The following is a 15,701-nucleotide window of genomic DNA, read 5'->3' as shown; positions in this document are numbered from 1 at the left end:
CAACAAAACTCCACAAAAACAATTAGCTGTTATACAGAAGATGCTGTTAGTTATGCACTCTATTCTATATCTGAATTTAAAAATTTGTGAACATCCAGAATGTACATCTACGAGCCACCACTGACCCCACATCATCACTCCTTATTGTCCAAGGCATCTCCAGACACATCTTCACTGGTCATTGCAAGTGAGTTGGAAGTGGGGATCATTACTGAAGACAATTATACTACAATAAATGCGTTTCTAGGCCAGAGGCATGTCTGGAGATGCCCCAGACAGTGGTGGGATACCAGAATGACCACCACCCACCATATGGCTGAGCTCCAGGAGTGTTGGTCTGGGGTGCAATTTCTTTTTATAGCAGGACCTCTGTGGTTGTTATCTGCAGCACCCATACAGCACATCGGTATGTCAACAATATTGTATGCACTGATTTGTTGCCCTTCAAGGCAAACCATCCTGGGCTTACTTTTCAGACAGGTAATGCGCATGTGCACATGGAGACAATTTGTACTCCTTGTCTTCGTACTAGCAAAACCCTACCTTGGCCAGCAAGGTCACCAGATCTCTTCCAAATTGAAAACACTTGGAGCATTATGGGCAGGCTATTCCAACCATCTCTAACATACCAGTTGGACATAATTTAGCACAGTCAACTCTATCAGTCAGTTCCAAGATGAATAACAGCATGTGCAAGGACCAAAGGGGACCAACACGTTACTGACTGCTCAGTTCTTGAAGACCTTTCTCTTGAATAAATCATCCAATTTTTATGATATTGTAATCATTTGTATTGCATTCAGGTAATTCCCTCATAATGTAAGTTATATTACATCAGACAACTGGAAATCAGAAAAGGTTTTTCTAAAAAACAAAAAACAAAAAACAAAAAAAAACAAGTTTCTTCTGTCAAACTGACTGACAACAATAATGGTGTATTCTAAAACTAATCTGAGCATGTCTGAGCAGGCAGCAGCAATACTCGAGGCAAAGAATATGTAAAGGTCACTCTTCATACACTGCCAGTAATACGAGTTCTTACTGACAGAGCTCTTCATCTTGCATAGTAGATGGTAGCTCTGCTTGTGTAGCAGACACAGACTCCTGTATTCATTTAACACAGCCTAACACCTCCAGCATGGAGTCATAACTGACATGTGCTTATACTTTGGATATTCTGTAGAAGACATCGACTGAGTGAGACTCTATAATTTACAAATATCTTTATGTGTTCACAAAATCCATAATTAGTTTCCTTATGCATGGGACTGGGTCTGCACAGACAACTTCAGCATTAAATATCATGCATCTACCCAGAGGCATTCCACAGCCCCAAAGGGTTCTTTCACACAGTGCAAGAAAAGCCTACAATGTGTGGCCCAACATCTGAGGCATTTGTTTTAACATGTTTACTATTGGATCATTGCTCTAATCAGTGATACCAACAGAGACCCATTAGTAGCTATTGACATTACTGGAATCATTCTTCACTTGCGAAGTCTTAACACTGGCATATTTAATTGGCCTGGCGCTTCACCTAAATGGTAATTTTACGAGGGCAGTTCAATAAGTAATGCAACACATTTTTTTCTGAAACAGGGGTTGTTTTATTCAGCACTGAAATACACCAGGTTATTCCCCAATCTTTTAGCTACACAACACTATTTTTCAACGTAATCTCCATTCAATGCTACGGCCTTACACCACCTTGAAATGAGGGCCTGTATGCCTGCACGCTACGATTCCACTGGTCGATGTCGGAGCCAACGTCGTACTGCATCAATAACTTCTTCATCATCCGCGTAGTGCCTCCCACGGATTGCGTCCTTCATTGGGCCAAACAAATGGACATCCGACGGTGCGAGATCGGGGCTGTAGGGTGCATGAGGAAGAACAGTCCACTGAAGTTTTGTGAGCTCCTCTTGGGTGCGAAGACTTTGTTCAGATTTTTGTACCTAGGAACACGCTGAAGTCGTTTCTTCAATTTCTGAAGAGTAGCACAATACACTTCAGAGTTGATCGTTTGACCATGGGGAAGGACGTCGAACAGAATAACCCCTTCAGCGTCCCAGAAGACTGTAACCATGACTTTGCCGGCTGAGGGTATGGTTTTAAACTTTTTCTTGGTAGGGGAGTGGATGTGGCGCCACTCCATTGATTGCCGTTTTGTTTCAGGTTCGAAGTGATGAACCCATGTTTCATCACCTGTAACAATCTTTGACAAGAAATTGTCACCCTCAGCCACATGACGAGCAAGCAATTCCGCACAGATGGTTCTCCTTTGCTCTTTATGGTGTTCGGTTAGACAACGAGGGACCCAGCGGGAACAAACCTTTGAATATCCCAACTGGTGAACAATTGTGACAGAACTACCAACAGAGATGTCAAGTTGAGCACTGAGTTGTTTGATGGTGATCCGTTGATCATCTCGAACGAGTGTGTTCGCACGCTCCGCCATTGCAGGAGTCACAGCTGTGCACGGCCGGCCCGCACGCGGGAGATCAGACAGTCTTGCTTGACCTTGCGGCGATGATGACACACGCTTTGCCCAACGACTCACCGTGCCTTTGTCCACTGCCAGATCACCGTAGACATTCTGCAAGCGCCTATGAATATCTGAGATGCCCTGGTTTTCCGCCAAAAGAAACTCGATTACTGCCCGTTGTTTGCAATGCACATCCGTTACAGACGCCATTTTAACAGCTCCGTACAGCGCTGCCACCTGTCGGAAGTCAATGAAACTATACGAGACAAAGCAGGAATGTTTGAAAATATTCCACAAGAAATTTCCGGTTTTTTCAACCAAAATTGGCCGAGAAAAAAAATGTGTTGCATTACTTATTGAACTGCCCTCGTACATGACTGAATCTTTCACTTGTCAGTGGCATGTTCAGTGCAATAAAACTTCTTGAAAGATTGAAACTGCTTGCTAGATTGAGGCTCAACTGCATAAGAATAATGCTAGATAAAGCATGAGACTTAGTTGGCACTGTATCAATAAACGATTTCCACTCATAAGCTTTAAAATCTAATGGTATAGCTCATAGTAACTTGTGATGACGTTATGTTCCAGAGGTCTGGATCACCAAGCCAGCTCCCTGTGTGTACGACTACTGAAGCAGTTAGCACATCAAGGATGCACAATCATCTGTTCTATCCACCAGCCAGGTGCAGCTGTCTTGAAGCAATTTGACCAGGTTGGTTCAAATCGCCTTCAATTTATGCATAGTTAGCCACTACAGCATCGACCAGTGGCAGAATGCTTACTTACAGCTCCTATGGTAAATGCCTTTGTACAAATATTGTGACTGGGGGCCACTTAGGCATGTTATCTACACTGCCAGATTTGTAGACCAAATGTACAGTGCCAGTAACTATGATTATGCTTTTACACTGCAGCATTTAACGTGTGTTGTTGGAGGGCATCAGAGATGAGAAATCCAGTGCTGTCATAGCCCACTCATCTAAGAGAGGACTAAGGATGTTCCTAGGCTTAAGATTCCCATTTTCAGCCAAATGAGTATGGGCATTATTATCTTGGAAAGAGCATTCCTCTGATGGGATCTGTGCTTGTGCCATTAAATGACAGAATTACAAAAAAGGCCATCCTAAGCGTGACCAACACCCACACTGAAAACAGCAATGTGACTGCCCACACTATTACAAAACCTCTATCCAGATCCACAGTTGGATAACAACAATTGAGACTCTTTCTACTCTCCCCATGGTACTCCCATACCTAAATGCATCTTACAGTAGACAACAGTGCAAAAGCAGAGTTAATTGATAACATTATGTACCTATTTCCATTGGTCAGTAGTCAAGTGTTTGGGATTCTTGAACCACTGAAACTGTTTCTTCTGTTCATCAGTTTAGAACAGATATTCCAACAATAGCTCTACCTCGAATGTGTTGGGTACATTGCTCCAGTTGCACCATTAGTGTTATGCCAACAACCAAACCATTATTTTTGCACCATTTAGTCACTTCATAAATCAGTGATAAATGATTTTTGTTTTTACTTTTAACACTGCCATTTTTACATCTACATCTACATCTATACTCTGCAAACTACTGTGAGGTGCATGGCAGAGGGTACATCCTGCTGTACCAGTTATTGAGGTTTCTTGCTGTGCCATTCACATATGGAGTGTGGGAAGAATGACTGTGTGAATCCCTCCTGTGTGCACAGTAATTATTCTAATCTTATTTCATGATGCATATGTGCGTGATGTTTAGGGACTGTAATATATTCCTAAAGTCATCATTTAAAGCCAATTCTTGAAACTGTTAACAGGCTTTCTCATGATAGTTTACATCTATCTTCAAGAAACTTCCAAATCAGTTCCTTCAGTATCTCTGCTACACTCTCCTATGGATTAAACAACTATGTGACTATTTGTGCTGCCCTTCTCTGTATATGTTCAATATCCCCTGTTAGTCCTGTATGGTATGAGTCCCACACACTTGAGCAATATTCTAGAACCAGATTCTACAGTTAGCCTTTGTTAAAATAATCGTGTCTAGTGAAATTTTGATTAGTAAATATTCAACAGTTCTAGGATCAGAAGTTTCTATTAGTTGGTTTATTTGAAATTTAAAGGTCTGTATTTTCCAGGATCTAGGACCTGCTGCCAGTTTCTTGATCAAGAAACAACATTATCAGGAGGAGACATGATATTTGCACAATCTCCTTCAGATAACACTCAGATGCTGATGACACCATCATCTTGATTAAAATCTGAATTTACAAAAGTGGCTTTCATATACAGTATATTCCCAAAGATAACTCTGTGTCACTTGTGACTCTATTGTTGTTGTCGTCTTCAGTCCTGAGACTGGTTTGATGCAGCTCTCCATGCTACTCTGTCCTGTGCAAGCTTCTTCATCTCCCAGTACCTACTGCAACCTACATCCTTCTGAATCTGCTTAGTGTATTCATCTCTTGGTCTCCCCCTACGATTTTTACCCTCCACACTGCCTTCCAATACTAAATTGGTGATCCCTTGATGCCTCAGAACATGTCCTACCAACCGATCCCTTCTTCTGGTCAAGTTGTGCCACAAACTTCTCTTCTCCCCAATCCTATTCAATACTTCCTCATTAGTTATGTGATCTACCCATCTAATCTTCAGCATTCTTCTGTAGCACCACATTTCAAAAGCTTCTATTCTCTTCTTGTCCAAACTATTTACCGTCCATGTTTCACTTCCATACATGGCTACACTCCATACAAATACTTTCAGAAATGACTTCCTGACACTTAAATCTATACTCGATGTTAACAAATTTCTCTTCTTCAGAAACGCTTTCCTTGCCATTGCCAGTCTACATTTTATGTCCTCTCTACTTCGACCATCATCAGTTATTTTGCTCCCCAAATAGCAAAACTCCTTTACTACTTTAAGTGTCTCATTTCCTAATCTAATACCCTCAGCATCACCCGACTTAATTTGACTACATTCCATTATCCTCGTTTTGCTTTTGTTGATGTTCATCTTATATCCTCCCTTCAAGACACCATCCATTCCGTTCAACTGCTCTTCCAAGTCCTTTGCTGTCTCTGACAGAATTACAATGTCATCGGCGAACCTCAAAGTTTTTATTTCTTCTCCATGGATTTTAATACCTACTCCAAATTTTTCTTTTGTTTCCTTTACTGCTTGCTCAATATACATATTGAATAACATTGGGGAGAGGTTGCAACCCTGTCTCACTCCCTTCCCAACCACTGCTTCCCTCTCATGCCCCTCGACTCTTATAACTGCCATCTGGTTTCTGTACAAATTGTAAATAGCCTTTCGCTCCCTGTATTTTACCCCTGCCACCTTTAGAATTTGAAAGAGAGTATTCCAGTCAACATTGTCAAAAGCTTTCTCTAAGTCTACAAATGCTAGAAACGTAGGTTTGCCCTTCCTTAATCTAGCTTCTAAGATAAGTCGTAAGGTCAGTATTGCCTCACGTGTTCCCATATTTCTACGGAATCCAAACTGATCTTCTCCGAGGTCGGCTTCTACTAGTTTTTCCATTCGTCTGTAAAGAATTCGTGTTAGTATTTTGCAGCTGTGGCTTATTAAACTGATTGTTTGGTAATTTTCACATCTGTCAACACCTGCTTTTTTTGGGATTGGAATGATTGTATTCTTCTTGAAGTTTGAGGGTATTTCACCTGTTTCATACATCTTGCTCACCAGATGGTAGAGTTTTGTCAGGACTGGCTCTCCCAAGGCCGTCAGTAGTTCTACTGGAATGTTGTCTACTCTGGGGGCCTTGTTTCGACTCAGGTCTTTCAGTGCTCTGTCAAACTCTTCACGCAGTATCTTATCTCCCATTTCATCTTCATCTACATCCTCTTCTATACGGGTAATCATTTCATAGTGTCCTCTATCAACCACTACTTAGACGTCAGTCAAATGAATGTCTTATCACCCAGTGAGTTTCCTTTCCTTTATTTAAATTAGTAGTAAGAAGTTATGTCCCATTATATTCCATTACTGATATGTCAGTTAGATTCTGAAGTCTTGTAAAAAGTAAACAATGACAAGTGTGATTCTGAATGGAGTATATGATGAGAAATTTCGAACTCAGTGCATTGCTCTTTTATGTGCAACCATTAATCATTTCCTGAAGTTGATTCAATTGCACCACCAAAAAAATTTTTTTTTTGGTAATAGTAGTCATGGTGGTGTTGGTGGTGGAGGTGGTGGTGGTGGTGGTGGTGGTGGTGGTTGTGTTGGTGGCAGCAGATGCCTTTATATTGTCACGTCATCATACTGTTTCAAAATTATGGAATTATTTTTGCTGGTAGAGCCATTTGGAAATCTCAGTGTATTTTCCTACTACACTCGAGCAATTGATTACTTGTTCAAAATTTCCAGAAGCTACAACTTCCATGTCAAGACATCACTCTGCTTATCTTTTTGTCATATAATTTTGAAACTTATTGATTACTCAAGTACAGTGTCTTCAGAATAAGCACAATATTGACATTCAAAAGAGACTACTTTCTGTAACTAAGATGTACTTGAAAATGTATGGGTTGCTTTCATTACCAATAAGATTTTAAGGTTCTGATATGGTTTTGTAAACAGGTATTTTCTTATTGCTGAACTGAAAGTGTATTTCCCATAAAGTGAAGCTGCTCACATTCAGCTCCTGGTGAAGCATATTGATTTTATTACCCAGTGAAGTTCTTGCCAGCATATAGGGCATGGCTCAGTAAAACATTGTCTAGTTGTTGCTGCTCTTTTTGTTGATGTTGATGTTATTTTGGTGGTCTTCAGTCCCAAGACTGATATGTTGCAGCTGTCCATGCTAGTTTATCCTGTGCAGGCCTCTTCTTCTCTGTATAACCTCTGTAACCTACATTCATTTGAACCTGATTACTAAAGTCAAACTTTACTCTACCTCTACATTTTTACCCCTCCCTCCTACCCCAACCACCACACTTCCTTCCATCATCAAACTTCTGATTTATTTCTTGATTTCTAAGGATGTCTCCTACCAATAACACCATTCTTTTAGTTTGTATCATAAATTTGTTTCCTCACCAATTTTATTTGGTATCACCTCAATAGTTATACAGTCTACTCATCTGCCTCCAAAATCCTTCTGTAGTGCCTGTTGCTGAGACCTTAAAAGTGGAGTTGGGACAATTGAAGCATAAGTAATATGGCTACTATATGATTAAATTATGCTTAATGACTGCTTCATCTTGGCAAAACTCAGATCCCAACTTTTCCTTAACTTCATCCTCAAAGAATATAATGCAATTGCAATGAGCCACACTACCACTGTGTTGAACATTGTTCTGGCAGATAACTACATCCTTGAATGCTACATATTACATGTCATTATTGGCACACTTTGTAACACTTTTGTCACATGGTACTAACATCTGTGACACAAGTAATGTTTTTCTATCTGTTGGTAGAAGTACATACCATAGAAATGCACAAGAGAAAGACTCCAGCTCACTAGAAACATGACTGAGATGTTCTTTTCAGACATCAGTGGAAAAAGGAAATATAAAAATTTAGTCCCAAAATGTAGTCAGTACACATATACACATCACATTCTATAAATCCCAATATGAAGAAGATGCATAAAGAATGTACTGTTTCGTCATGATCTTGTGTGATAGGAAAAACAAATTTAATGAGTAACATCAAAACATAGAAGACAGTATTCCAACATCATTACAAAAATAATGTTGTGTTCTGTTTTTTATAAGTGTCAGAAAATCATTTGCAAATGACAGAGGCTGAATAAATACATTGAGATGGATGAAGCTCGGTTGAACAGTTGTCGGACTAACAAGAGAAAAAGTGGTAGTTATCTGCCTCATTATGTGTTTGCAATATGAAGCCTTGCATCTTAAAGAGTATTGTACTGAACATGTTTCTGAATTCTGTACCTCTTAACATTTTCATAAATGTAGTAATGTGACCCAGTTAGTGGAGCAGTTACAAAAAGGAAATTCCTCAAACAAAATTTACCAACTACAAAGTAGATTGCTAAGAGTTTGAAGAACAGTCAGAAAAGTGGTAGTGCATAAGGCTTCCCATGTTAACTTATTGGCAGGTAGCACTGACTGTAAACAGTTGGAGCTTTTGGTAGTTCTCATTGGCTTGATCCTGATATTAGCATCTTGAAACAGAGATCCACTAAGGCAGTTATTTATTTGCAAACCATTTCTAAATGGAACAGTTTATCATGACACAAACACAAAATCAGTGATAAACTATTTCTTATACCACTGTGGTAGCAGAGACATCTCATAAGAAGTTTATTTCAACTAACATAGAAAGAAGTATAAAAAACAAGAGCCAGTATTGAGAACACTTAGATGAAATACAGAGTAGGTCCAATAAAAATGTTAAATCTGGCAAATACTGAACCCACTTTGCCTATAAAATAGAAAAATACAGTTTACACGCATAAATAGATTAATATTACTACAAACAAAACTAGGCTCTGCAGGTGGAAAAAGCAGTAGCTAATGTAACATCAGGAACCATTATGAAAGATCTTCAAATAAATGTAAGTTCTAGATACTATGAACATATAAAAATTTTAAGTTAAATGTGTAACTTGTTTTTATTCACTTGCATTTGCATTTCAGAGACCAGATAAAAGCTTATTATATTAGTATAATCCCATCTAGATTTGATGTAGAGGTAGTAGCAGTAGTAGTAGTAGTTTATTCATCCAGCAACAATACATAGATTTCATCAAAAAACATAGTATAACAAAAATGAGATGAGGTGTACAGTTTCCTACATAATACAATGGTTCATTGTACACATCACAATATTTTTGGGCAATACAACTTTGATTATTGTAATAATATAAAAGTATGAGAAAGATTATTTACATGAAATACATTACAAGCAAGTAATTGACTTAACACTTTTGTTTGGGGCCTTTTACTTGAAATTCATTACAAGTTAGTAATTGATTTAACACATTTGTTCAGAAAAATTAACATTGAGGCTGTGGCGAGCATTTGATTTATGGTACTATTAACATAAAGTAAATGAATGTAGTTACTTGCTGCAAGGTTACTGCAGATATTCATTTACACTATAATAGCAGTAGGTCATTACGAATTTAAATATTGCTTCCTTGAATGCAGATAATGTTCTTATTTCTTTTAGCTGAGTTGAAAGTTTGTTGTACAAATAGTACCCTGAATGTTGGTTTGTTTTTATGTTAAAGCCTTGTTTACTCTTTTTATGTGGACGTCATTGCACATTCTTGTATTGTACGAGTGAGGATCTAAGTTGGTTTTGTAATTATCAATGTGCATTTTTATATTAACAACACTTTTTTTTTATATAGAGGCATGCTAAGGGTAGAATATTTAGCTGTTGAAATAACTGTTTGGAAGGTATTAGCATTTTACTGTTTGAAATTCTAACAGCTTACTTTTCTAAGGTGAACGTGGTTTTCATGTTTGCCTTATAATGACCCCAGAGCTCTGGTTAGGCCATAAGTGATAGCAGAATGGATGTAAGCAAAGTAGACAGTTCTGCTACTCTCTCTACTACATACAGTACTAATAATGCATAATGCAAAACAAGCAGAGCTTAACTTGTTAGTGAGGTAGAGAATGTGGGCTTTCAAGTCTAAATTTTCATCAATTTGCACACCTAAGAATTTTGTGGCAGCTACCCTTTCAATTTGTTTATTTTGAATTTTGAGGTTCACATCATGATTAGACTTTGTTTTCCTGTAATGTGTACATATTTAGTTTGTGAAATATTTAAGGTTAGCATGTTCTGTTCAAACCAGTTTTGTATGTATTCCAAAACCCTGGTTGCAGATGTTGGCAATGCCCTATTTATGTCTGTTGCAACAATATTTGTCTCATCAGCAAACAAAGTTGTGTGTGTACCACTGATTGGGATCTTGATATCATTAATATATGTAAGAAATAAGAGAGGTCCTAGAACACTCCGTTTGGTACAGTCAGCATGTGCGATCTATACACAATGCTTTGGTTTTTATTGTCTGCTGAGGTAATTTGTACTACCTGCTTTCTATTGTGGAGATATGACTGAAACCATTTTACTGCAACTCCTCATATACCTATAGCTTCTAGTTTGTCTAGCAAGATATCATGATCAACAGTATCAAATGCCTTTGACAAGTCCAAGTTTATTCCTATTGTACTGTTATTTCTCTCATGTCCTATTACAATGTTTTCAATGAATTGGGTAATTGCTGTTTCTGTATTCATCCTTTGCGAAAACCACGTTGCTTTACAGACAAGAGATTGAATTTTTCAAGGTAATTTGTAATTATATTTTTCATGACAGTCTAGTCTCTACTATTTCTTAAAATACAGATAAAAAAGATATTGGTCAATAGTTCATATATATTACCCTTTTTATACAATGGTTTTATTTTTGAAATTTTTAATCTTTGTGGGAATGCCCCTTCTGTTAGTGATATGTTTATGATATGTGAGAATGGTTCTGCTGTGACACTAGCACATTTAGTTATGACTGTACCTGGTACCTTGGCAGTTCCAGAGGACATTTTATTATTCAATTTTTTTATTATCTTATACTAGAAGGTATCAGATAGATTATATAATGGTAAGACAGAGATTTAGGAACCAGGTTTTAAATTGTAAGACATTTCCAGGGGCAGATGTGAACTCTGACCAGAATCTATTGGTTATGAACTGTAGATTAAAACTGAAGAAACTGCAAAAAGGTGGGAATTTAAGGAGATGGGACCTGGATAAACTGAAAGAACCAGAGGTTGTACAGAGTTTCAGGGAGAGCATTAGGGAACAATTGACAGGAATGGGGGAAAGAAATACAGTAGAAGAAGAATGGGTAGCTCTGAGGGATGAAGTAGTGAAGGCAGCAGAGGATCAAGTAGGTAAAAAGACGAGGACTAGTAGAAATCCTTGGGTAACAGAAGAAATATTGAATTTAATTGATGAAAGGAGAAAATATAAAAACACAATAAATGAAGCAGGCAAAAGGGAATACAAACGTCTCAAAAATGAGATCGACAGGAGGTGCAAAATGGTTAAGCAGGGATGGCTAGAGGACAAATGTAAGGATGTAGAGGCTTATCTCACTAGGGGTAAGATAGATACTGCCTACAGGAAAATTAAAGAGACCTTTGGAGAAAAGAGAGCCACTTGTATGAATATCAAGAGCTCAGATGGAAACCCAGTTCTAAGCAAAGAGGGGAAAGCAGAAAGGTGGAAGAAGTATATAGAGGGTCTATACAAGGGCGATGTACTTGAGGACAATATTATGGAAATGGAAGAGGATGTAGATGAAGATGAAATGGGAGATATGATACTGCGTGAAGAGTTTAACAGAGCACTGAAAGACCTGAGTCGAATCGAGGCCCCGGGAGTAGACAACATTCCATTGGAACTACTGACAGCCTTGGGAGAGCCAGTCCTGACAAAACTCTACCATCTGGTGAGTAAGGTGTATGAGACAGGCGAAATACCCTCAGAATTCAAGAAGAATATAATAATTCCAACCCCAAGAAAACAGCTGTTGACAGATGTGAAAATTACCGAACTATCAGTTTAATAAGTCACAGCTGCAAAATACTAACGTGAATTCTTTACAGACGAATGGAAAAACTGGTAGAAGCCGACCTCGGCGAGGATCAGTTTGGATTCTGCAGAAACGTTGGAACACGTGAGGCAATACTGGCCCTACGACTTAGGAAAAGCAAACCTTCATTTCTAGCATTTTTAGTCTTATAGAAAGCTTTTGACAATGTTGGCTGGAATACTCTCTTTCAAATTCTAAAGGTGGCAGGGGTAAAATACAGGGAGCGAAAGGCTATTTAAAATTTGTACAGAAACCAGATGGCAGTTATAAGAGTCGAGGGGCATGAGAGGGAAGCAGTGGTTGGGAAGGGAGTGAGACAGGGTTGCAACCTCTCCCCAATGTTATTCAATCTGTATATTGAGCAAGCAGTAAAGGAAACAAAAGAAAAATTTGGAGTAGGTATTAAAATCCATGGAGAAGAAATAAAAACTTTGAGGTTCGCCGATGACATTGTAATTCTGTCAGAGACAGCAAAGGACTTGGAAGAGCAGTTGAACGGAATCGACATTGTCTGGAAAGGAGGATATAAGATGAACATCAACAAAAGCAAAACGAGGGTAATGGAATGTAGTCGAATTAAGTCGGGTGATGCTGAGGGAATTAGATTAGGAAATGAGACACTTAAAGTAGTAAAGGAGTTTTGCTATTTGGGGAGCAAAATAACTGATGATGGTCAAGGTAGAGAGGATATAAAATGTAGACTGGCAATGGCAAGGAAAGCATTTCTGAAGAAGAGAAATTTGTTAACATCGAGTATAGATTTAAGTGTCAGGAAGTCGTTTCTGAAAGTATTTGTATGGAGTGTAGCAATGTATGGAAGTGAAACATGGATGATAAATCGTTTGGACAAGAAGAGAATAGAAGCTTTTTAAATGTGGTGCTACAGAAGAATGCTGAAGATTAGATGGGTAGATCACATAACTAATGAGGAGGTATTGAATAGAATTGGGGAGAAGAGGAGTTTGTGGCACCACTTGACACGAAGAAGGGGCTGGTTGGTAGGACATGTTCTGAGGCATCAAGGGATCACAAATTTAGCATTGGAGGGCAGTGTGGAGGGTAAAAATCGTAGAGGGAGACCAAGAGATGAATACACTAAGCAGATTCAGAAGGATGTAGGTTGCAGTAAGTACTGGGAGATGAAGAAGCTTGCACAGGATAGAGTAGCATGGAGAGCTGCATCAAACCAGTCTCAGGGCTGAAGATGACAACAACAACAAGAACATCTAATTTATTTGTGGGACACAGTGATATTCAGTTATCACTTTGTTCTCATTGAACTGTGGTACTACTATTACTAGCAATATTTTTCTGAGATTGACTGGAGTGTTTATGAAATAGTCATTTTTGTAATTTGCTAGAGTACTATTTCTCAGTAACATGCCACTATCGTCTTTTAAAACAATGTAATCTTGCTTTTTAACACTTTTGTTTGTTTCCTTTTTTACTATATTCCATATTGCTTTCGATTTGTTTGCTGTCCCTATGATTACTTTGTCATTGTATATTGCCTTGGCTGTTTTAATTACTTTCTTATAAATTTTCTTATGTGTCTTAACATATTCTGCAAAGTGATCATCTTGTTTGTCTTTTCTCAGTTGATTGAGAAGTTGTAGCTTTTGACTGGATACTCTGATAGCAGGTGTTATCAACTGGCTGCTGTTTCTTGGCATGACATTAATTCTTGTCAAATTTTTTGAAAACACATCTCAAATATGAACATGAAAGTATTATAAAATACATTGAATGATTCATCAGTTGATGATTTCGAGTACACATCTTCCCAGGTTTTTTTTTTGCTAACGATTGGATAAAAATATTAACCTTTTCTGGCTAGAAGATCTTTTTATATTCCCAATTGTACTTAACCAACTCAGGTACAGAAGAATTTCTGCATGTTGGTCATGTGTTTTGCTGTGAAAGATCTAAGTTTACGTTTTGTGCCTCAGTAACATCATTTTCGATGTTTCATTTGAAAGGTGTTTAGGATACTCAAAAGCTGCCTTTTTTTCATTTTCAGTTAACAGATTGATGTTAAAATCCCCACATAGTGATAAGTTCACTTCATTTTTATATAAAATGCTTAGCACTGCTTCCAAATTAAAAAACATGTTTTTGTCACCTAGTGGGTGACCTGTATATTGATATAACAATTAGATTTTTACACTTCTCCTCAGATTTTAGCTCTATGGCACATGATTCAAAATGTTCCACGATATTTGGATGGTATGTTTCAGATCTAACTTTATGCTGCAGCCCAGCCCTAGTATATATGCATACTCCACCATTTTTACAAACAATGTGGCAATAATGAGATGCTAATTCAAAATTGCTTATATTTATAAGACTTAATTCACTGACCCTGCACCAATGTTCTGATAGACAATTATAAGAGATATCTACAAAGTAGTTTAGGGTGACTTCTAATTCTAACACTTTATTCTTGAGACACTGTATGTTTTGACTCATTATCTTGAAAGTTTTGTAAGTGTTTGTTATTTTGTCAATACCTGGTGAAGTGCTGCTTTGTTGCCGATTTTTGATGCTTACTGCAATTTTTCAGGCTGATTTGTCACAATCTCTTCCTTTTCTTTGTTTGGTGCCATAAAAAATCATCACTAAGTGAAGCAGCTGTACCTAGCCTTTGGCTCCTCCTCAGGCAGTGTTGATCAGTTACTACTGTTGTTGGAAGTTCAGTGGCCTCTGCTGAACCTTTTTTACTGACTGCATTTAAATGAAGGCAGTTCCGCAAAACTCTTGCTAGTGACACAAATTTCATGATTTACGCATGACCAACTCGGTAAATCATGATGCTGTGGGACATTCACAAAGAGAACATTTGTATGAGTTAAATTAGTTAGACAATTTCTCAGTTCTGTGATAGCCTTGTACGATACATTTCTATAAACTTTCAAAACTCCTCCAAGCAGAACAACAAAATCATCCGTAGTCAAGATAGTTACTTCATTAAATTTTGTTAGGTTTGTTAGTTCTTGTAATGGGGCCCCAGGCTTCAAGAATCCAGATGCCCTGAAGTTGTATTTTTCCATTAACACTGAGGAATTTCCCCAAACATGACTATCTCCTAAAACACAGATCTTCTCGTGTTTTCCAATTTTCCCACTTGGGGGATCAGTTAACAATGGTCTGTTTACTTTATGTGATTCATTTCTAAACTTTTTGGCTCTGACTGGCATGTACAAAGAATCTTCAGCAGTGTACACAATAAAGTTTTTATGCACTTCTGATCGACCGTTTTTAAGCACTAAAGTTTCACTGTTTATAAACGTGGAATTTTCAATTAGCAACAGACTGTTTACTTTTTATGATTCATTCCAAACTTTTCAATTCTTACTGGTGTGTTCAATGAATCTTCAGCAGTGTACTCTGTCTCCATATTCCTTTCTAATCAATCTGTCACTAGAAAAATATATTCTATAAATTTGTAAGCAGAAATAATGTGACTGAACATAAAATGAAATTAAGCTTTAAACTGAAAACTTAGTAGATTTTTCTCTATTCTTTGCTTTGAGAAGACAAAACTAACAGGCAGCTGGAACTCCATAATATAGAAATTTAGATAACTTTTACCAATATGGT

At 37.8% G+C, this 15,701-nt stretch overlaps 1 protein-coding gene across 1 annotated transcript in view; it reads left to right on the top strand.

Annotated features, from left to right (window-relative positions):
• The window catches only part of LOC126092415 (ATP-binding cassette subfamily G member 4-like), a 417,403-nt gene that overhangs the window by 350,921 nt on the left and 50,781 nt on the right, over positions 1-15,701 (top strand). Inside the window, exon 6 of the mRNA XM_049908002.1 lies at positions 3,074-3,197. Coding sequence (XP_049763959.1) covers positions 3,074-3,197 — 124 coding nt within the window. The remainder of the gene's footprint in view (positions 1-3,073; positions 3,198-15,701) is intronic.

This window comes from Schistocerca cancellata, chromosome 7, assembly GCF_023864275.1.
Source record: "Schistocerca cancellata isolate TAMUIC-IGC-003103 chromosome 7, iqSchCanc2.1, whole genome shotgun sequence".
Taxonomy (NCBI): Eukaryota; Metazoa; Arthropoda; class Insecta; order Orthoptera; family Acrididae; genus Schistocerca; species Schistocerca cancellata.
The sequence above is the reverse complement of the archived record's forward strand: the minus strand, read 5'-3'. Positions and strand labels throughout refer to the sequence as shown.